Source organism: Schistocerca americana, chromosome 5 (genome assembly GCF_021461395.2).
Source record: "Schistocerca americana isolate TAMUIC-IGC-003095 chromosome 5, iqSchAmer2.1, whole genome shotgun sequence".
In the NCBI taxonomy this organism is placed as follows: domain Eukaryota; kingdom Metazoa; phylum Arthropoda; class Insecta; order Orthoptera; family Acrididae; genus Schistocerca; species Schistocerca americana.
In genome coordinates this window covers 301,253,273-301,277,287 of record NC_060123.1, presented here as the reverse complement: position 1 = coordinate 301,277,287, position 24,015 = coordinate 301,253,273, and the positions used below count along the sequence as shown (strand labels likewise).

Here is a 24,015-nt window from a genome sequence, read left to right as displayed (position 1 = left end):
TTAACAATAGGCAGCTCTAAAGCTCTCAAACACCGAAGGAGAACTCAAAGTAATCTCGTGTCTGCTATAAGCAAGCAGTCATAAGAGTTCACGAGTAAAAATTCACCCATTACACACGCAAATATTAATGAAGAATGTCACTGTATGAATATCTGACTGCTTGCATTACGCATTTCTACATTATCCCACTCTTATATTCTTTAGTCTTAAGGAGGTAATCAGAAACAAACCAAGATATCGACTTTGCCTTGTTTACGCACAACATTGACTTCAGACAATCGAGATAATGGACAGCATCCTTGGCGATACTACCAACAGAATTTCTTACGCTACGCTAGGTGACGGAAATTTGCGCTCACTGCAGTTAACAAATATCAGATTTTTTTATATAGTGCAGATGAAAGCTCATGAAGTAAATAAGACAGTGTGGATACCATTTTTATTTTTCATTCTTACTGATGATTTTTCAACTCGCATATTCAATCAACATCTTTCTAATTTTTTTCACAATGGTACCGGAAAAACTGTATTTCGTACTAACTACTGATTTTCTCCCTTGTTATGACTGGCATATCTGTGATACGGACAACTTTGATGTTGGAACATGCGGCTGACCATGCGCGGAGCTTAGGATATGGATTGGTGTGGAGGGGGGTGATTGGGCGGGACTTGTGCACCGTCCGGGGCTGTCGCTAACGTTACGTTCCTCTTGCAACTGTTTGAACATCGTTAGAAGCTATGTCACAATAAGACGGCCAGACAGAAAGCTTTTAGTTGTCTAAAGCGAGAGATAACGGCAAGTGGCCGGATGACCTCGGAGGGCGTGGCTTTATAAGCTGTCTGAGGCGCCTCCCGGCGTGCAGCCGCCCCGCTCCCGATATGCAGAAGTGTAGCTGCCTGCTGCTGCTGGTGCTGGCTGTGGCGTTCTGCCAGGCCGGCCTTGTCCGTCCCAGGAAGGTCCCCAAGCTGTGGCGGCCTCGCCTTTCGGGCAGAATCGTGGGCGGGTCTGCGGCCAGCATCTCGCAGTACCCCTGGCAGCTCTACTTCGAGGCGTAAGCATTACAAGTTTCTGAAGTTCTGTCACCTATTGTGCACGTTTATTAGGCTACGTTTACGCTGAACCTCACTGTTAGCACACAGCCGGCACTGTCAGGCAACGAGGAAACAACCCAGTCACTTCTTGGTGGCACAGTTACTCTGATGCGTTGGTACACACTCCGCTGATTGCTGCGATCATCGGCACACGAGGATATCAGCCTGGGTTGTGTTACGAGTAGCAACAATCGCCGACTGTCCTGAAACTTGAGCGATTGATTGGCTTGTCCAAGATTACTCTAGTCAAGCCGTTGTCGAGTGGACTGCATCGTTCACGCGGCTACTCCGCCGCCATACATCGATATGTACAAGAAGATGGCACTTGTCAGGATACCATATTTTAGCGCTCCTTCCTGTTCTATTCACTTGTGGAGCGAGGGAAGAAATGCTTAAATTTTGTAACACCCCACCCGTCACTTATCTGGTTTTGGCGTGTGTTCATCCCAGGTAACTGATCAACAGAGAGTGCAAAACTGCTGCAATGTCGGATAACGCAAAGAAAGTAATAAGGCCCTGTGACTCCTGATTGAACTGCGGTGGTGGTGTTGACATTAATTGGTTCAGAATTGATCCATTTTAATTAAAAAGAGGTGCATATTGATGTTATATTCAGCTATTGAACACAGATGCAAATGTTGCACATAAAATTAATTAAGAAAGTGACTTGGGATTTCAACTACTTGATTGAAAACAGATGCGGTCGATTAGCACGGATTTATTTTAACTCACGACCTTCAATCATCACATTACATGACTCTCCTAACAGGCAGTAGTAATAAATTGCGTTTTCGTGGAGTAAAGCGCGATAAATACATCTTTTATCTACTAGAGTGTTTGAAAACAGGTTTTATTCTGCTATACATATCTTGATACTGATTTTTTATGCTTTTTTATTCCCTATTTACTGTAGCTTTATTTAGCATTTTTCAAACACTTTGCGTACTGTACAATACGTCATAGATAACAGGCACTCAGTTATAGTTTACTTAAGAAAACGACTCTGAATATCTGAAAAACAAATAATATTACGAGGATCGTTCAGTAAGTAACGCCTCACATTTTCTTTAAAAAAGCCGTTAATATGCATACACAAACGTCCGTGTTGGTGTTTTACATTTGATGTCTGTTGTGTGCTCTGGTGAAGTTTCGAACCGTTCTGGGAGATGTCACAGTCGTAGTACAGCGTCAAAATGGCGTTTACATACGACTCATATTACAAGAAGCGTGCTGTTATTGAATTCTTGTATGCAGAAAGAGAAACCGTAGTGAACATCCATAAATATTTGTGTACAGTGTAGAAGATGCTGCAGTTGATAGGTATACAGTTGATCGATGGGTAAAGAAAGTTAAAACCTCAGGAAATGCGGAAACAGAGCTCCGTGATCAGCCACGCTCGGGAAGTCGTGTCACAGCCACTGCTCCAGACATGCTGAATCGTGCGGATGCCATTATTCGTGCCGACCGGCGCATCACTACTCGACAGTTGGCTCTACAGTTGTCGGTCAGCATTGGACTGCGTTTTCAATGGTCGAAACTCTGGGATATTCAAAGAGGTGCTCACGATAGGTTCCACGAATGCTCACAGCGGACCACAAGATTCAAAGAAAGACCATTTCATCTGAATTGTTGGAGCGTTTTGAGATCGGCGGGGAGGCCTTTCTGTCGCGGATCGTTACGGGAGACTAAAGCTGGGTGCACTACTTCGCGCCGAAAACAAAAAGTAAGTCCATGGAGTAGCATCATCTTCATCCACCACAAAAGAAGAAATTCATGACAACCCCTCTGCCGGAAAAGTCATGGTAACCGTCTTCTAGAATTGTGATGGTGTCATTCTCGTGGATGTGATGCCGAGAGCGTCAACCATCAGTATGCGCGAAGTCTCTGAATAAACTCAAGAACCGTTTCGGACCTGTTCGATCGAACAAGAATACATCAGAAATCTTGCTCCGACATGATCATGCACACGCATACACAAGTCTGAGAACCCGGGAGCACCCCGCCATATTGGGTTGGACATCATTGCCTCGTCCACCCTACAGTCCATACCTGGCACCATCGGACTACCATCTCTTTGGGCCGCTTAAAGATTCTCTACGGAGAAGACACTTTGAAGATGACGATAATGTCACTCATGCAGTGAAAACATGACCAAGCCTACAGGGCAAGAGCTTTTGCCAGCAGGGAATACATGTTCTTCCACAACGTTGGCTCACGGCCATGGAGCCTGGTGGAGACTACCTAGAAAAATAGCACATGTACTTGACATGTTGATGTATATCGCCACCAAATTCTGACTCTTAACAATAAATACGTTCTGAGGAAAAATGTGCGGTAGTACTTATTGAACGACCGTCGTAGGATGTGCCGAGGCAGAAGAATACAATTCTTATCGAACTAACTTCCACCTGGGGGTATCAACTTCCTTCCTCCCCACCCCAGCTTTTGGTATTATAACCGAGTCCGAACTCGAAATTAACTCTTCAAAATACTTTAACAAATTCACATACCATACTCCGTAAAATAATTGTTATATACAGTAGAATTTGCCTGAAAACAAAACTGGCACTGGTCAACACTCAACAAGCATATCAACTGAAACTTATACCCCTTAGAGTCCCGTCATAAGAATCCCTACTTATATTGCAGAACCCCAAAGTAACCTGACAGATATAAGATAACTTATACGATAAGATCTAACTATACTGAAGAGCCAAAGAAATTGGTACACCTTCCCAATATCGTGTAGGACCCCAGCGAGCACGCAGAAGTGCCACAACACGACGTGGCATGGACTCGACTAATGTCTGAATTAGTGCTGGAGGGAATTGACGCCATCAATTCCGCAGGATTTATGAATCCTTAAGATTATGAGATGGTGGAATCTTTTCTGTACAGTACATTGCAAGGCATCCCAAATACATTCAATAATGTTCATGTCTAGAAACTATGGTGGTCGGCGGAAGTGTTTAAACTCGGAAGAGTGTCCCAAGAGTCACTCTGTGGCAATTCTGGACGTGTGGGGTGTCCCATTGTCCTGCTGGAATTGCAAAGTTCGACGGAATGTACAATGGACATGAATGGATGCAAGTGATCAGACAGAATGTTTAAGTACGTGTCAATTGTTAGAATCGTATCTAGATGAATCAGGGATCCCATTCCCATATTATCCAACTGCACACGCCCCACACCATTACAAAGCCTCCACCAGCTTGAACAGTTCCCTGTTGACACACAGGGTCTATGAGATCATGAGGTTGTCTCCATACCCCTACACGTCCATCCTCTAGATAGAATTTTAAACGAATCCGACCAGGCAACATGTTTCCAATCGTCAACAGTCCAATGTCGACGTGGACAGGCCCTGGCGAGGCGTAAAGCTTTGTGTCGTGCAGTCATCAGGGGTACACGAGTTGGCCTTCGGTTCCGAAAGCCCATATCGATGATATTTCGTTGAATGGTTCGCACTCTGACCCTTATTGATGGCCCAGCATTGAAATCTGCAGAAGTTTGCGGAAGGGTGCTGGACGATTCTCTTCAGTCGTCGTTGGTCCCGTTCTTGCAGGATCCTTTTCGGGCCGTTCGTGAAAAGTTCGTACGGGGAAACCGCCATTTCATTGCTACCTCCGAGATGCTGTGTCCCACCGCTCGTGCGCCGATTGCAACACCACGTTCAGACTCACTTAGATCTTAATAACCTGCCACTGTAGCAGCAGTAACCGATCAAACAACTGCGCCAGTCACTTGTCTTATAGAGGCGTTGCCAACCGCAGCACAGTATTCTGCCTGTTTACATATCCCGTTATTTGAATACGCATGTCTGTACCAGTATTTTGGCGCTTCAGTGTATTAACCACTAAATGACATTGTTAAAATACAATACTTAAAATTTTTTGCATGGCACTCGCTGGTCGCGATTAAGGTCCAGAATATTAAATCAATAAATACAGCAAGCGCCAGCGTAAAACTTACCTCAAGACACTATGTCTTATAATTAGGATACACAACATTAACACTCAATACCTACAGTGGTAACGAGTTCATAAATAGATGCCCCAGTGCCTAGATAGTTATGTCAGAAACGGTTACTACCAAATCGAAGGAGCCGCCTGCGAGTTCTGAACAATTTGCTTAGGCAAGTCGAATGACACGAGTTCAGAAAACATTCCTCAAAACAGTCAGTATGACATCCACAATTTCGGTGAGAGAATACACTCGAACACAGCCTAGAAAAAAATAACGCACTTAAGTAACTGAAGAAACGTACCGCCTGTACTTAATTTTCCTTGTAATTCCGTGTATCCAATCACAAAAGATTTTCCATCGTTGAAGTTCAGCTCACATAATACTCCAAGGTATCGCACGTAATTACAATTCATATAATGCTGGCTACCAATCCAGATTCCAATACAAATAACCATAGAGCAACCTGCCGCAGAAAATATGGCCAAGAGTCAAACCGCTATCAAGGTACATTCCTGATATCTCCACCAGATAACCGCATCCGGCCGCTTTCAAGTACTGTCAACATCTTCCCGCTCATAGGCTCACAACAGACTGTTCGACAAGGCGGTTCGCGTTACTCTCCATAGTAACAAATGACGCCACCGCACGGAACCCAATATTCTCGTGACAACCATCATGTGTCACCAAGAGGCACAGTGCAAAAAATACAATTGATCTTAAAGTACGATGACAAAAATATGAGATAGTGAGCAAAATGTTACGTTGTTACTTTACTAGTAGAGTGTATCTTGAATTTGTGTTCAGCCATTTACTATGGGGGGATTTTCACCTGCCTCGAGATGCCTAGGTGTTTGTGTAGTCATCATCAATTCATCATCATTCACGAAAGTGGTGAGATTGGACTGAGCAAAGGTTGGGAATTTCTACGGTCACTGATAACCGCGCAGTTGAGAGCCCCACAAACCAAACATCATCATCCTCATTTACTATTGGGTTGGTGCGTGAGTTCTTAGCGTTCCTCCATTAGTTTAATAAATACAACAGCTTCAAATTACCGAGACTTTAATCATCAATAGTATATTCTCCTTCACTGTTTACAAGAGTCTGCCTAAGCTGTGGTAATTTTTCGTTTCCACGACTGTAGAAATCACATGATTTTGAGACGAAAAACACGTCGAGCCACGTTCGGAGCGCATTTTCATCTGCAAAGGACGTTCCTTGAATTTCGATCGATGATGGAAGAGGTGAAAATCTGAGGGCACAGTATCAAGAGAATGAGGTGGGTGCGGAATGGCTTCTCAACTTACATACTGCATTGTGTTTTTTGTCACTCTAGCAGAAAGCGAGCGGGCGTCATCGGGAGTGGTGTCACTTCACGTAGTCTTCCTGGTCGTTTTTCTTGGATTGCGTCTGCGAGACATCTCAGTTGTTGACAATAAATTTCAGTAGTGATAGTTATACCTCGGGGAAGCAATTCGTAGCGCACTACAACGTCGTTGTTCCACCAGATGCATAAGTTATCTTTTGTGGATTCGCAGTTCGGCAGTTTCTGCTTTGTTTGGGCTCAACCATTCCTTTTGTTCCTTTGTTAGTATAAGGACGCCATTTCTCGTCACCAGTAACGACACAGGATACGAATGGTCGTGTTGTTCACAAGCAAGCGGAGATGAATGTATGGCCGTCTGTTGATTTTTGTGATCTTGGTTTAGAGCATGCGGTATTCATATACCCGATTTCCGAACCCTCCCCATTCCATGAAAATCTCGTACGAGGGTGGAATGACCGCAATTCACGAGTAGAGTTCTGACACTCCACTCTTTTTTACATCAGCAAAAACACCCTTTGAGTGCGTTAGCGTCACTAGAATAAATTGCTGGAGGTAGGAGCGGACCCTTACTCTATGACAGAGCACATCGGTGTTTGGCTGTACGAGATTGGTTTATTTTCTGTATTGTTGTCAATGAAGCACACTGGTTTCCATAGACTGTGACATGGCAATTTCAGGACAACTGTCAAGATAACGTATTACGTCCTGATTCGCAGAAATATCACTGAACACAACAACATCAGATTTAAATAGAAGGTTCTCCACAAGTTTGTTCTTACATCTAGGCAGTGAAGCAATGTCCGAGTTAGCCAATATTACGTCAAATCATCCGATTTCGGTTCTAAGTTCGGTACTATTTAGGACGACAACCACGTCAACAGAGGATGGTTAGTTTTTGTGACAAGAAATGCAAAAGATTAGTCAAGGTTGCTCGTGTTCACAGTGGACGCAAGCTTGTGATCCAATAATTTTACGCCTCTGCCAGCGGCATTTACCTTTAGTTGAGATATGTTGTCAGCTGCATGGCTGCTCTTGCCCTCTGAAAATGCTATGAAAAGCTAATCGAGATCTTTACTGATTTTGACAGCTGGAACAGCCCTATGTTTCTCGTTAGGCGAGGAAACATGCACTCATCCCTAGTCTGGAATATATGGCGATATACACGCCCATAGAGGGAGCAGTGTGTATACTTCAACGTCTTCTCAGTTCTCGCAAGGACAATTAACTACGTAGCTGTTTCATTTCTCCACTACCGGAGTTCAACGACTCTTCAGCTGATTTCTAGTTGAATTTCAGCCAAAGTGAACGCAGTGTTTACATAAAATTCCTCTTTTGGCGCCATGCAGGGCGTCATGCGTCCTGTTCTACGCTTGACGCTGATTCAGAGGAGAGTTCTCGAAGTTTTCGGTATTCTGTCTTTCGTATTAAACTCCCTCTCTCCACCCCACCCCCACAGGAGCTGTGTCCTTTCGTGCTTCGCAACACGGCCTTCTAAAGCCAATGGGAGCGTTCCTTTTATCTCGTGGAAACTACCCTGGCCAATCGCGAATGGTGTACCTTCAAACTGCGCCATAGTCTAGCCACTTCCACTCCTTCCGAGATTATGGCAGCCAACTGGATATTCTGTTCCCGCTCCTGACGCCTGAAAGTTACACATGTAAATCACGAGATCACCATGGACCTTTCACATGATCAGTAAATGCTACTCTCTTTTAACTGCATCTCATGGCTGTTTGTATCCATCTGGTAATTTCCCAACTCAATTTTCTAAAGAATTTCTCTGTCACAGGCAGTTCTGGGCCATCAGCTGCACCCTTCGATGTATTGCCTGGTGTGTTCGCTGTCTCCCTCGCCACAGGTCACCCCTGTTAAAAGCCTTTCTTTGTGTGCGGGCCATGGCTGCGCAACCTGAGACCGTCCCATACTCAAGCGTACCTTCTAGCAGACTTTTTTTTAAAAAAAAAAAAACAGGTTCAAATGGCTCTATGGGACTTAACGTCTGAGGTCATCAGTCCCCTAGAACTTAGAACTACTTAAACGTAACTAACCTAAGGACATCACACACATCCATGCCCGAGGCAGGATTCAAACCTGCGACCGTAGCGGTCGCGCGGTTCCAGACTGTAGTGCCTAGAACCGCTCGGCCACCCAGGCCGGCAGATTTTTTCACGTTTTTGCTCATTAACATGTAGGACGTGGGTTCGGTGTGTTAATATTGTCGAATCTAGTGTCATACCTTTCTGCATTACACACAGTACATTTTGATAGGCAAATCTACTCACTATCACTGAAGTATGTCATGTGATGTATCAATCTACTCGTTAGGATATATAAAATCTCCTGTAAGGGGTGACATTAACATTCATTCTAGTTCCCACCTTACACAGTGACGTGTATCATTGTGGATTAATGCGTTTGAACAGTCTTCATCAAACCCCGGAAGTCATTTCGAACGATCCTTCATAAAAGGAAACAACCATTCTTTTGATGTGCTCTGTCCAATGGCGTTATCCTCATCAATGGCGCAAATATTTCTGCCTGACTCCTCGGCTATCAGCCCTCTATTAAACTTAGACAGAAGATCATATCGGTGATGCTCCGATTGCTTCATGTAGCACATCATTTCCTAGCGTCCATAGCTCCACTCATTCTCACCAGACTACAAAATAACAATATATAAACTCAAATTTCAAAATTGAATTACAAACAAAAAAATTACAATCCATAAAAAAAGCCACAGCAACCGAAACACCAGTACGCAGAACGAAAACACTACGAACTTACGAACCAACCAAATACACTACTGGCCATTACAATTGCTGCACCAAGAAGAAATTCAGATGACAAATGGATATTCATTGGACAAATATATTATAATAGAACAGACATGTGACGACATTTTCACGCAGTTTCGGTGCATAGATCCTGAGAAATCAGTACCCAGAACAACCACCTCTGGCCGTTATAACGGCCTTGATACGCCTGGGCATTGAGTCACAGCTTGGATGGCATGTACAGGTACAGCTGCCCATGCAGTTTCAACACCATACCACAGTTCATCAAGAGTAGTGACTGGCGTATTGTGACGAGCCAGTGCCTTGGTCACCATTGACCAGAAGTTTTCAATTGGTGAGAGATCTGGTGAATGTGCTGGCCAGGGCAGCAGTCGAACATTTTCTATATCCAGGAAGGCCCGTACAGGACCTGCAACATGCGATCTAGCATTATCCTGCTGAAATGTAGGATTTCGCAGGGATCGAATGAAGGATATAGCCACGGGTCGTAACAAATCTGAAATGTAACTTCCATTGTTCAAAGAGCCGTCAATGCGAACAAGAAGTAACCGAGACGTGTAACCAATGGCACCCCATACCATCACGCCTGGTTATACGCCAGTATACATGCTTCCAATGTGCGTTCACCGCGATGTCGCCAAACACGGATGCGGCCATCGTTATGCTGTAAACAGAACCTGGATTCATCCGAAAAAAATGACGTTTTGCCATTCGTGCACCCAGGTTCGTCGTTGAGTACACCATCGCAGGCATCGCAGCGTCAAGGGTAACCGCAGCCATGATCTCCGAGCTGATAGTTCATGCTGCTGCCCCAAACGTCCCCACCTGTTGACTCATGGATCGAGACGTGGCTGCACGATCCGTTACAGACATGCGGATAAGACGCCTGTCATCTCGACTGCTAGTAATACGAGGCCGTTGGGATCCAGTACGGCGTTCTGTATTACCCTCCTGAACCCACCGATTCCATATTCTGCTAACAGTCATTGGATCTCGACCAACGCGAGCAGCAATGTCGCGATACGATAAACCGCAATCGCGACAGGCTACAATCCGACCTTTATCAAAGTCGGAAACGTGATGGTACGCATTTCTCCTCCTAACACGAGGCATCACAACAACGTTTCACCAGGCAACGCCGGTCAACTGCTGTTTGTGTATGAGAAATCGGTTGGAAATGTTCCTCATGTCAGCACGTTGTAGGTGTATCCAACCTTGTGTGAATGCTCTGAAAAGCTAATCATTTGCATATCACAGCATCTTCTTCCTGCCGATTACATTTCGCGTCTGTGGCACGTCATCTTTGTGGCGTAGCAATTTTAATGGCCAGTAGCGTAGTACCCAACGTACCTTACATCGGACTAGAAGTAACTTGCGCTTGCTGTCACTCAGGAACGGCGCCCCGTGCGGAGCGTCCATCATTAGCAGCAATTGGGCGCTGTCGGCGGCCCACTGCGTCGAGGGCGCGTCGCTGACCAGCCTCCAACTGCGAGCCGGCACCTCGACCAGGGGCAGCGGCGGCAGCGTACACTCGGTGTCCGGCGGGCAGTCGCACTCCAGCTACAACTCGGCCACCATCGACTACGACATCTGCGTGCTGCAGGTGTCCAACGCCTTCAGCTTCGGCTCCAACGTGCAGGCCGTCTCCTTGACGTCGTCAGAGCCTTCGGCGGGAACCTCCGTCACCGTCACCGGGTTTGGGGCGCTGAGCTCCGGCGGATTGTCGTCGAACCTGCAGGCCGTCACCGTCCAGATCATAGACCGCAACACGTGCAACGCCGCTTACGGCAGCATCACCTCCCGCATGATCTGCGCCGGCGTCACGGGCGGAGGCAAGGACGCCTGCCAGGGAGACAGCGGCGGACCTCTGGTGTCAGGCTCCACGCAGGTCGGCATCGTGTCGTTCGGCTCTGGATGCGGTCTGGCCGCCTATCCAGGGGTCTACGCCAACGTCGCTAATCTCCGCTCTTGGATCCAGTCTGCTACCGGCGTGTGACGAGACAATAAATAAACACTTTTAATAAACCATCAGATTGTACTTTTCTCAAGCAGAACCAGCTCAGTATCACAACAAATATTCCCTACACCATGCTTTTCTAATACACAAACATAGGTCACTCAGTACTACGAAAAATATCACTTCATCAATTATCTGCTTTCTTTTCACGTTCCTTGCCTGATAAAACATGGTCAGTACCTACAATATTCAAACAATGTCTAAAATTTCACTGGTTGGAACGTGCGCTTTCATCACAGAAGAAGGTAATAACACCGGTTTCTCTGTGAGTATCGAAATGGCAGATATCAAGTAAATCAAGAGAGAAGGCGCATCAAGACTTGTTAAAATACCTGTGCAATTTTACACAGATTATGAAACAAGCTTTGTTTCTCTTCTACTAGCCTTTTATTGTAGTTCACTGCAACGTTAAAATATGAGAAACGTGCACTCCATTCTTTTATCGACGAACTTTCGTTTGACAGGTACACATAATTATTGGCGAGCATTGCTGACATCAGTCTACTGTAGAATTCTAGAACAGATCTACAGATGTATGGTCCTCGTACTAATATCATCCATGAGATGCCCAGGGTTATAAACAATAGTACTGATTTTGATATTGTGCTCCTTGATTTCCAGACAGCATTCGATACACTTCGTAACTTTCACATAGTAGACGATATACGAACTTAATCAATATTGCATCAGCTTCGTGACTGGATTCAGGACTTACAACCCGACAGAACTTTGTATGATATTAACAGACGATATCACCAGATGTAACTGACTTCGTGAGAACCTCAGGAGAGTATTATAAGCCATCATTGTTCACGATATATGCAATAATCTGGAGGATGAGGTACGAAGTTCCGTTAGGCAGTGTTGAATGAATCTTTTGTATAGGAAAGTTACGACATGAAAACCGTAGAGGAATGAAAGCCGAGCTTCAGGCGATCAGCGCTTGGCGCAGAGACTCCCAGAGTTAATAAACGGGCACGAGAAAATACACTGCACATAAATGGGCAGCAAGACCCATTGTCGTGTCGGTATGTATAATACACTGTAAACAGTGACAACTGCGGTCTGGGAGTAATTGCCCGGAGCGACCTAAAGCAGAAATATCACATAAACCCAGTTTTGGAAGAAGAAGCAAAGCAGGAATTCATTAGAACAATGCTGGGGAAATGTAATTCATTCACCAAAGAAACTGTTTGGCAAGTTCTTGAACACTGTTCATGAATTTTGCATCCTTACCAGGCAGAGGTAATACAGGAAGTAGGAAAGCTTCTACGAAGAGCCTTACCTTTCGTTACACTTTCGTTTAGTAAGCACAGAAACGTTACGGAAGCGCTCATCAGACTCCAGTGGCAGACACGGAGAGATTTACTGTTAAAATTCTGCGAGTGCCCGTTTCAAACAGTCTCACACTATACGGGGTGTCAAAGACATGGCAAGAACGATTATTCGAAGCAAAACAGTCCAGTAAACGTGGGCTCTAAAATGCGTACCTTAAGGGGTATGAGTACCTCTTCATCTTCGATCGTGTGAACCAAATCTTTTTCTAGTGCAAGCTCTTTGCTGTTTTGCTTTCCGTGTTTTGAGAGGTAGTAGTTGGATGAAAACGTCCATTAACATGGGCTCTAAAGTGCACATCTTATGTGCTATGAGCACTAGTCCATCTTCGCCACTGTGAAAAATTAGAGCTCTTACGGAAACTTACCAACGCTAGTTCTTACGACACAGCAATCGCGAAGAGCGCAGCAAAAAATGGCAACTGACAGCGGTGCCAGGAATACCCTACGCTGCAAACTGCAAGGTGTCTTGCGTGGTAAAGATGAAGATGTAAATGTAGAAGATTGAGTATTTGCCGCAAGACTTTTTCTCAAGACCTGGTATGCCTGAAAGATCTCTTTGATCTGTCTGTTACGCGGTACGGGTTTACTCGAGTAAGCGTGAGGTCGTTAAATCGCTGTGACGTGCTGGCTCTAGACTTTTGAAAGTAGTCGCGACGTTTCCCTGATACAGGGAAGTCTACAGTAGCAGACTTTGGCAGAGCTAGCGACGGATAGGCGCTCTTCACCAAACAGTGCGCCTTTGAGTGAGTTAATTACAACCCCTCTGCCGCGCCTACGTCACTGCTTTTGACCACCCGCATGTCCAACAGACACTTGTGGAAAGGCTACCACTCTGGCGTTCTTCCAGAGTATCTGGCGCTGGGTTGCTTTCTCTGCATTCTTGCATTGTTACAATCGGTAGATACAGCAATCACGTGTTTCCCAAGCTATGATACCTTGATGTGATGTCAAGTGGAGACAGATCCACAAGAACTGAAAAATTAATCTAATATTTTTTTTATTCCATTGCAGCATTTGTCTTATTGGTGTAACCGGATTCGTTCAGATGCTGAACTTCTTCAGATATACATTAAAAAAATTTAAAAACAAAAGATTTGTTAGATTTCATCTTACATAACTAATTTGAAACATATGATAAATATACCAGTATATATTAAATATAATAGTGGTCGGCGTCTGTTCACCAGAGGTGCGGCCGTAATACAAATTCTGGAACTAACCACTCCAGTCTTAACCACTGAGCTTTTCTGAGCTCAACCCTTTGATTCTAAGTACTATTATGGAGCGTTTTAGTAATTACAAAATTACCCCAGGTGGTAACAAATCCTCCGCCATCAGTGGCGCAACTAGTCTATCGGATTCTGGGGAGACTAGGCTGAAACGCTATATCCCAAACCAGAGGAAATCGAAGTCTTTTGACCGACTCATGCCCAAGGTCGAAACATTTTTTGGAACTATCAATATTAACTCTCTCTTGACACCAGGAAAACTCTATAAATTAGGAGACACACTAAAAGAACAAAATATCAAAATTTTAGCCCTGCAAGAAACAAGGTTGCCTGATGAGAATACCATGGATTTTGGAAACTACCGATTGTTTAAAAGTAAAACAGACAAAAGAGTTCTTAAAAACACTCCGCATCTGGGTGTTGCATTCGCAATTTCGCAAGACATTCTTGGCTCCGTAATCGAAGTAAATCCAGTAAACAACAGACTAATGACAATTTCCATGAAATGTGCAAATAAAATGCACTGTTTAATTAACGCACACATGCCTATCAACCAGGAGAATAAAACAAATCCGGAAAAAGTAAATAAGTCATGGGAAGTGTTAGAGAATACAGTCTCCAAAATTCCTCAAAATTATGTAAAGATTTTAATGGGTGATTTTAATGCACAGTTAGGGAAAGAGAGAAAATTTAGAAAAACGGTCGGTGAATTCCCTGCACATAAATGGACCAATCAAAATGGAAAGAGGCTGGTAGAATTTTGCAGAAATTTCAATCTCAAAATTATGTCAAGTCATTTTAAGAAAAAACCTTCAAAACAAAAGACATGGCGATCACCTAACAAGGACATAGGTGAATTCCAAATTGACCATATTGCAATCTCGTATCCATGTCACAAAGAAATTTTAAATGTTCAAGTTCGTAAAGGCGCCAATATTGACTCAGACCATTACTTAACCCGTGTGAAACTAAAGCTAAAACCCCAAAATTTCAACAAAAGGACACCATTAATCCCCAAATTTGACACCAGTAAAATCCAACCATCATTATTAGCAGACGAATTTGACAGAACAAGTGCACAAAATTGGGAACAACTCAAACACAAGATTATCAAAACAGCTCAAGATCAAATTCCTTTACGAAAACACAAGAAACATGCTTGGTGGAATGAAAACTGTGATCATGCAATCAAAGCCAGACAAGAGACATTTAAAGCATGGAATAGCAACAAGACAGAAGACACATATGATACATTCCTGACAACTAGAAAAGACACTTCAAAACTAATTAGACAAACAAAAAGACAATATGAGAATAGTCAACTCTTAGAAATTGAAGAAGATTTTCAGAAATACAATACCAGAAATTTTTATAAAACTTTTAAAACCAAAATAAAGGGGTACCAACCCCAGAATCTTTGCTTCAAGAAGGAAAATGGACAGTTGGCTCTTAACAACCAAGCAAATTGCAAAGAACTTTCTAAATATTTTAAGAATCTTCTAAATTGCCCCGAGCCCACAGAAAGATTTCCACCAAAAATTCCCCAACAATGCAATCCAGTTTCACTTGCACCAAATGAAGAGGAAATCATTAAAGAAATTCATAGGTTGAAAAACAACAAAGCATCTGGTGAAGATGGAATTGTTGCAGAACTTTTAAAGGCAGCTGGTCCAAAAACCGTTAAAGAAATTACTTCAATCATGCAAAACATTTGGCAAACTGAAAAAATTCCTGATGAATGGAAAACCGCCTTGATTCACCCACTTCATAAGAAGGGAGACAAAACTGATGTTAATAATTACAGAGGAATTTCTCTTCTTCCAGTCACATACAAAATCCTCTCTCAATGTCTTCTGAACCGAGCACAACAACAACTTGAATGGAAAATTGGCGAATATCAAGCAGGTTTCAGGCCAAATAGATCTTGCCCAGAACAGATTTTAGTCCTCAAACTAATTCTCAGACATCAAAAAATTTACAATAAAAAACTAGTTTGTACCTTTGTAGATTTTAGAAAGACTTATGACTCAGTGGATCGTGAATCTCTTTTCCAAATTGTGAAAGAACAAGGCCTGGATCCTAAAACCACGGCAATTATCAGAGACACGCTAACTGGTACAAAATCAAAAGTAAAGTTCAGAGGAGAAATTTCAGAATCCTTTGAAATAAAAACAGGCGTGAGGCAAGGTGATGGACTCTCTCCGTTGCTATTTAACTGCGTTCTAGAAAAAGTAATACAAGAGTGGCGCGAACGAAAATTGGAGTTCAAAATTGACCAACCAGTGAAATTAGGACGAACAAATATTCGAATAGACTGTTTGGCCTTTGCAGACGACTTGGTTATTCTAACGCAGGACATCCAAATTGCTCAGAAACAAATAGAAATTCTTAAAGAAACAGCAGAAAGAGTAGGTCTCCAAATCTCATTTGAAAAAACACAGTATATGACTAGCAACAAACTGGCACCCAAACTTTTGGAAACTAAGTATGGAAAAATCAAAAGAGTTTCGCAATTCAAATATTTAGGTGAAACAATCTCAGAGACTGGTCTAGAAAAAATTGGAAATGAAATTCGTTGTCAAAAGATGGAGACAGCTTTTAGACTTACAAAAGACATCTACAACAAAAAATGTCTCTCAAGGTACTCTAAATTGAGACATTACAACACGGTCATAAAACCAGAGTGCCTTTATGGGGCTGAAACGCTAATTTTAAACAGAAAAAAGGACATTCAAGAAATCCAAAAAAGAGAAAGAAAAGTAATCAGAAAAATTCTAGGTCCAAAATATACTGAAGAAGGAACATACAGGCTAAGAGCAAATAGTGAAATTCAACAATACACCAGCATATATTCGGATATGAAAAAACGCAGATTAAAATTTTATGGGCATATTAAAAGAATCGATGCTACCAGACTAACTAAACAAGTAGTGGAATTCTACGAAAATCGAAGTAAAGCTAAATTTGAGACAATAAAATGGATTGCTGCTATAAAAGAGGACATGAAAGAGGCAGATATAAAACAAGATGAAATTCAAGACAGAAAATTATTTGGGCAAAAAATTCATGACTGGGTAGTTGGTCAAGCTGAAAAACCAAAGAAAACTGGAACCACATGGTCTGATGAAAGGAAAAGAGCTCATTCCGAGAGAATGAAAACAATTTGGGCAGAGAGAAAGTCTAAAAGAAAATAACTGAATGCCCCGTGATTGTACTTCGCGTGGTCCAGTAGGGCCCAAACGTGAATAATAATAATAATAAATATAATAGTGTACACAACCCCACTGTCGCTGCAAAGCAGTACCTCATTTTTGAGTACTGTGCGCAGCCTTCGTAAGTCACTACTGTACGTAAATTTGTGGACTCACATTCAAATGCTGTGCATACTTTATTATACAGATATGTCGAGCGGCACCAGCGCTCGACCTGAGATACGAAAGAGATATTTTTGTGCACATCATTGCACTTCGTTTTTCAGGAGATCCACGATCATTGAACATTGGAAAACACGGCATACCTTGAATAACTTAGACAACTGCTAAAGACATTCAAAAGCCAAGATCGCATAAACATTTCTTTACTTAAAACAACCGATTTCGACAGGCTTTGCTGTCACCTTGAGGTCTTAAAGAATATTTTTGTTATGTAACGTGTTCTTTTTAAGTTGGACCTCAGGCCAAGTTGTCATGCAGATAAACTTCAAAAGAACTCGTTTCATGTTTCATACAAAAATATTCTTTAAGACCTTAAGATGACACAAAGTCCATCGAAACTCGTTTTATATAAATAACTTTTTATGCGATACTGGCTTTTATTAAGTAAAACAGGTCGCTCCTTCTGTCTTCTCAAAATGAGAAAATTCAACTAACTTAGGTTCAATTTGTGTGTATTGTGTGATCTTATTTATGTAAACAGATGTGTGTCACATAGCCTTAATTTTTGAAAGCGACAGTAAAGTACATTTCTTAACTTCACTGCTGACGTCCTTTAACATTTATTTCCATTACGTAGTGAAAACCGCGCACGTACGTGAAAATGAGCTTTGTTGCTGCATCAGTACAATTAAATGCATCTGAGAGTGAATTTAGCCCTTCTTTCTGAGCAATCATTTTCTTTCGTGTAGTGTTCCACGACATCCATCATGGGCATTCTTAGAATCTGCTCACGCTTGTGACTAATAGCCATATGGATGTCACATTATGAAGGTCCACATTGTCATTAGCTCGCACCTTGAATTAGCATGCTCGACAATCTTTTCAAGGATACGCCAGACGGACCGGTAAGAAGAGCTTTGTTAGGTCTATGAGCAGTTCGATACCCTGACAGAGTACGGTTACGTCTCATGAGGTGTCTGAAATCTTACCTGCGCTAGATATGCACATGGCCACTCATCATGGTGCACATGTGCTAAACGATCGTCCTGTCAGAGTTAGTCAGAGCCAGTGACTGGATTTGTTATTATCAAGTGATCTGACTGCAAGTCTGCCAATACGTACTCTACAAGCTATCACAATGTGAGGTTAGAAGAGGATCATTTACGGAATGGGAAATAAAACACCAAAGGCTCAATGTACACTCATCATGCTTGCATGGATACTGATAGAGGACAACAATGGCAACAAATTAAAGCACTGCACTTTGGACTAAGTTGCAACCTCATACAGAACAGATAAATACTGATTCCGTGACAAGTTACTTGATGAAACTGTGGAATGTTGTTCCGAGAATTTTATGTGGGTAATGAGAAGTAACAGGGCGTTGTCAATGAGCACAGTTACTGCACTGAATGAATTTCCTGCCACACATGTTGAGCGAAAGGCATCAGGTGTCTACCAGTGTTGGTGGAAGGTGTCATCGTCGTTATCTTTCTCCTCGACAGCAGTTATATCTGGATTTACGTTTGAATCGTCACACGAGGCGATACACGACTGCTGATACAGGGCAACTGCAGCGCAAATTAGGACCAACGATGCAGCTACAATGTGCACTTGGACCACCCCTATACGTTTTCAAGAGTCTGGGCTTTGAACAGAGACGTCACTCGCCAAACTTCGTAAACGACAATACTGTACAACCCGCTGTCTCGTTCCTCATCTGCACATCATGGAATAGACATTCTTGCTCGTCCCCTCAGCATAGTCTTCTCCTGGGTCGTCCTCGATCTCTGTTTCCACTCATCATATAATCCGACATTGCCTTGCGAAGTCGGATGTTCTCCGTTCTTTGAAGTGATTGCTAATTTACTTTCGTCTCTTACCTAACTTTAAAAACAAAGTTTTTAGATGGCTCCACATACGGCCTGAAGTTAATTTTATTAACTTTATACTACATGCCTTTGTCATTATAAATCTATGTCACAGACAAGATATTTGAAATTCGATACTTCTTCCAAAATTTTAGTTTCTAGCACCATCTTTGAACTGATTGGATACTTTCGCCTAAAAGCCATGATTTTCGTTTCATTTACTGATATTTTAAAAATACTAATTTACATATCTTATTTAAATAACATGTAGCTCTGTAACTGTGTCTTCTCTTGCACTTAAATCATTATTTGATGGTCAACAAATGGATGAGCGTATGAATAGACTCTGCTTCCACAATCAATGTACATTTATTTAACTTGTCATCAATACATGTGTAGGTGATAAGCTACACATGTATTTGCTAGAATCTTTATAACCAAAATGGAGGTATGGTGGATAGCCCTAATTTTCTAATTTTCAGTTTACCCAGTCAAACGACTTATCAAAATCTATGGCAGCGAGATGTTTTTCCAAATTCTTTTCTCTTCTTTTTCCTGTTATTTGTCTAAAGGGTAGGATATTATCCATGCATGATCTCACTTTCCAAAACCATTTCGTTCTTCTCCTTTCAGAAAACCTGCAATAGTTTTCAAACTGTTACTGATTATTATTCTTATGGCGTAAAGTTAAGCGCCCGCACGCCAGTTGGGAACTACAGAGGAGAGATGGCTGTGAGAAGAGGGCGCCAGTAGCACGCTGACTGACCCCTCTCCAAGACGACAACGCGACAGCAGTGCTGAGGAGACGAGCGCCTTGCCCGATGGAGGTTAGAGGTTAATAATTAGGAGTGTAGGAGGTTTGGTGTATTAGCGCGAGCGGACGGTCTGAATGTGTATCCGTCATGGAGATTTATTACTGATGATTATATAATTTTTTTGAACTTGTTGTCATTTGATTATGGTAAAATCTGCTAAATACATTGTTTGCTCTGCAACAAAATCTTTCCTTTCCTCGCCACATGCCTATTAGTAGTTTGAACCTTCAGTAGTTTGAATCTCTTATTTAGCTGGCAGTATTGGCGCTTGAATCGCTGTAGTTCGTGTCATGAAGATTTTCTGTGAGGTAAGTGAATTATGATATGTTTGGGTTATTGTTAGGATTTCTTCTAATTCAGGGCCATTCTCTTGTATTAAATATATGAAGTCAGGTTATCATTTATGAGCAGTCAGACTGCGTTGCGCCAGGATATTGTGGGTAAGTTTTAAGATGATAAGAATAAGTAAAGAGAAAGTAGGCTCAGTACGTACAGTTTCACTCAGTAGTTTCAGAATCAAAGAATGTAGAAGTTTCACCCTCTCCCAGTTATTACAATTTAAGTAAAATCTGAAATAAGGCATTTTCAACCGGTATCACTGTCGTAAGTGTTCCTTTCGATTTTAAATTGTTCATTCATTAATGAGGAATAACAGTTATTTTTGTTTCCACTTTTGGTCTATTAATATAGGTAGCCCACGTCGAGTTGTATCATCTGCACTACTCCACTATATATCACTGGGTATTGTTTCAAAACTTTCGTCTCTTTTCATTCCTTTTTTGTTTTGGTTGTTAGATAAGTCTTCTTTTACCCCCCGCTCTTTCGTTTCTACACCCCTCACATTCCGTGTCCTGAGTTTTAAATTATCTTTTAACCCAGATTCACATGTAGTCCTTTTAACATATTCAGGCCGATTTCTATTATATCAGCCCTGATGTATACTGGGAAGTGACTGAGTATTTTTTTTTTTTTTTTTTTTTTTTACGTTGGAGGGACACGCACTCGGCACCACTCCCAACTGTAAGTACAGCGTCTGATTTCAGAGTTACTTCTCCTAGAAGACTTACCTTCACCACAGTTTTCAAGCTTGTTTATCGACAGCCGCGTACTATATAACAGTAGACCATTAAAATGAAAGTCACTCTCGGTTTTCGCAACCTAAGACTGGCAGGATCGAAAAAACAAGAGAGATCGATAGGAAAGAAAACAGGAGTCTGACACAAATAAGTGAAAGTAATGTCCGACCCAGACTAAGGTCCCATGTGGTTGCTGCCCGCGTACTCCAAAGCAGGGAGCCCCTTAGCAATAAATGATATAAATGTTTAGCCACGAGATCAGATCGCGCCTCATCACCAGGTATTGACGTGTATTACAGCATCGGCCATCAGAAGAGCGACACCAGTAGAAGTGTATCAGACGACACACAAGGCTAACACCCACCTTCATGATCGGCAGCCTACAATTACGATTCATCTTTTTTGTGTTTAGAGAACAATGAACTCTGTAGTATATAACCAGTAAACCGCTCAGTCCACTCTGCTGACATTTCCTCGAAAATTAGAAGAGTTGTCCTCTTCTATAAGGAAGCACCCAAGGAGACACTTTGTGAAAATGATGAATTTACACAGTGGCACATGCAGAAAAAGGAATAAGAGAGAATCAGTTCACGATGAAAGAAACCTTTCAAGAAATGAAGGGAAATCTTCGTGAACAGCTCGTACAAACAAAAACTGAGCCTACAGAAGAGGCATTATTTATTCATTACTAATATGTAATGTTATTACGTAATATTTGATTATTTTGTGGAATTTTTACAAAGGAATGACTTATCAGTTGGATTACTAGCTTGTATGATGACTAAATAAATATGTATCCTGTCTTATTTCAGTTCAGCTGCAAGTGGAAGCATTCGTGTGCTTGTGTCCCATATAAACAAACAAAAGTTCTGTTCCCAGATTTTCATGTCCTGAGAGATTATCTGAAACAAAACCCCTATTTGGGGGTTTGATGAATATTAAGTGTGAAAAGAAGACGTCATGGTCACTATGAAGACCCCAGTGACAGCAGACAGCAAGCTATGGTTTGTGACTCGTTGCCAGATGGAGAAGATGACATTTTACAGGTCTGTAAAAACACTTTTATGCATGTTTCCACAATAACAAAACGCAGAATCGAAACTTTGGTGTCAGCAAAGTAGAAAGGTGAAATAGTGTACACAGAAAAGCAGGGTACTAAAGCACAAAGAAGTAAATTCACAGAAGCAGATGAGAAGCTTATTTTGGAGCATGTCAACTGGTTTCCAAGGAATGAGTGTCATTATGGAAGAAGAAATAGGAACAGAGTATTTGAGCCAAGATTTGAATGTCAGCAGGCTTTACCATGCCATTAAGCGACAGAGGGTATTAGTGGTCGAGGCGGCAATGAAACTGCTTCACGCCTCCTTAAAGCACATAGGAGACCTGAGTGTTGTAGGAAACGGAAGTTTACCATCTGGTCTGATAACTGCATTGGCCCAAATAAGAATAAAATGATGCTTTTTATTTGGATTTATATGACGGTTTTAGGAACGTATGATGAGATAAATCAAATTTTTGGTCTCTGGCTATTCATTTATGTCGGTGACAGAGATTTTTCCCTAAATTGAAAAACATAAGAGACTGAAAGGCTGTCAAGTACCTAAGGACCTTGTAAAACTTATGGAGAATGTGACACCTAACAATCCATTTGTAGCTACTATGTTCCAGCCTGAAGAGTTTTTTGATTTTAAAAAAACAGCCAGTACACATATTAACACAACTAAAGTCAATATTTCCAAATGTGGCAGGATTCAACTGAGAAAAGTGCTCCTGGAATCGTGAAGACGAGAATAATTTCAACGAACTCGAAGAGTGGAGCACCTACAATATTTTCAAGAAATGGGTTACCACTGATATAATAAAGAACTTTATTTTACCGTCACAGCACTGTAAATACACTTGTCAGCTGAAAACAAAAAGGATCTGCAATTGATGCTACCATATCTGAAAGTAGCTAATAGAACATTTTTCGAACAGTTGATAAATTAAAATTGCTTTTGTACTCTGTTAAATTAAATATATTATTAACAAGAGTTTAAGCATAGGATAGTGTATCTGCAAAATGTTTATTATTAAAAAACCGATAAATGCTCCAAATTTCTTTCATTAGCACATATCTCGTTTCTGCTGATAACTGTACGGTATTTAGCACATTCTGAATTCTTCGGAATGATATATTTATTTCCATTGATAAAATGAAGGGGACTTAAAACATTTTTCCAATAATTGTATCACTCTTACTGTACACAACAAATAATCTCTACAATTATGAGCAGGTGATTCAGAGAAACGTGCATTCCTAGAACCCTCTGCTGACGTTTTATGGACTAAATTTAAGGCAGAGCATACAGGGTAAAACGAACACTCGCAAAACTAGAAAGCGAAACACGAAGCTACCCTTCCAGGTAGCGTGCAGACCATGTTGCTTTTTTTCTTTTTGGTATGGCTTTTACTCTTTGCAGCATCAGTCGCTGACGTTTTTGGACATTGATTCCTGTCTTCAGTTTGTTCCTCCGGATCGTTTTGTTCACACTATGCAGTTTTTAAATTGTCACTGAAATGTATTGGTCAAATGACACATCCTGTATGATAATATTTATAGCGTACACTATGTGATCAAAAGTATCCGGACACCTGGCTGAAAATGACGTATAAGTTAGTGGCGCCCTCCATCGGTAATGCTGGAATCCAATACGGTGTTGGCCCACCCTAAGCCTTGATGACAGCTTCCACTCTCGCAGGAATACATTCAATCATGTGCTGGAAGGTTTCTTGGGGAATGTCGGTTGGTGATGCCTGGCACGAAGTCGGCGTTCCAAAACATTCAAGTTTTCTCACCTCCCACCTAACTGTCATAGTACTTGCAGTGGATCCTGATGCAGTTTGGAATTCCTGTGTGATGGTCTGCCTATTACACATTACGAACCTCTTCAACTGTTGGCGGTCTCTGTCAGTCAGCATTGTCATGCTGGTAGATTCCATCGTTCTGAGGAAAAACAAAGTGCATGCACAGGTGAATATGCCCCTCCCCCCCCTGGGGATTATGTTCACCCGTACATGCAGCTGGTTTTTCCTAGGAACGATGAGATCTACCAGCATGACAATGGAACGTGTTA

General features: G+C 42.0%; 1 protein-coding gene across 1 annotated transcript; it reads left to right on the top strand.

Moving 5' to 3' along the window:
• The first annotated feature begins 859 nt into the window (after window positions 1-859).
• On the top strand, window positions 860-11,208 carry LOC124616081 (trypsin delta-like). Its single transcript, XM_047144330.1, has 2 exons — window positions 860-1,052; window positions 10,573-11,208. Exons 1-2 carry the CDS (start codon window positions 880-882, stop codon window positions 11,174-11,176), a joined length of 777 nt encoding a protein of 258 aa, XP_047000286.1. The 5' UTR covers window positions 860-879; the 3' UTR covers window positions 11,177-11,208.
• The last annotated feature ends 12,807 nt before the right edge of the window (window positions 11,209-24,015 follow it).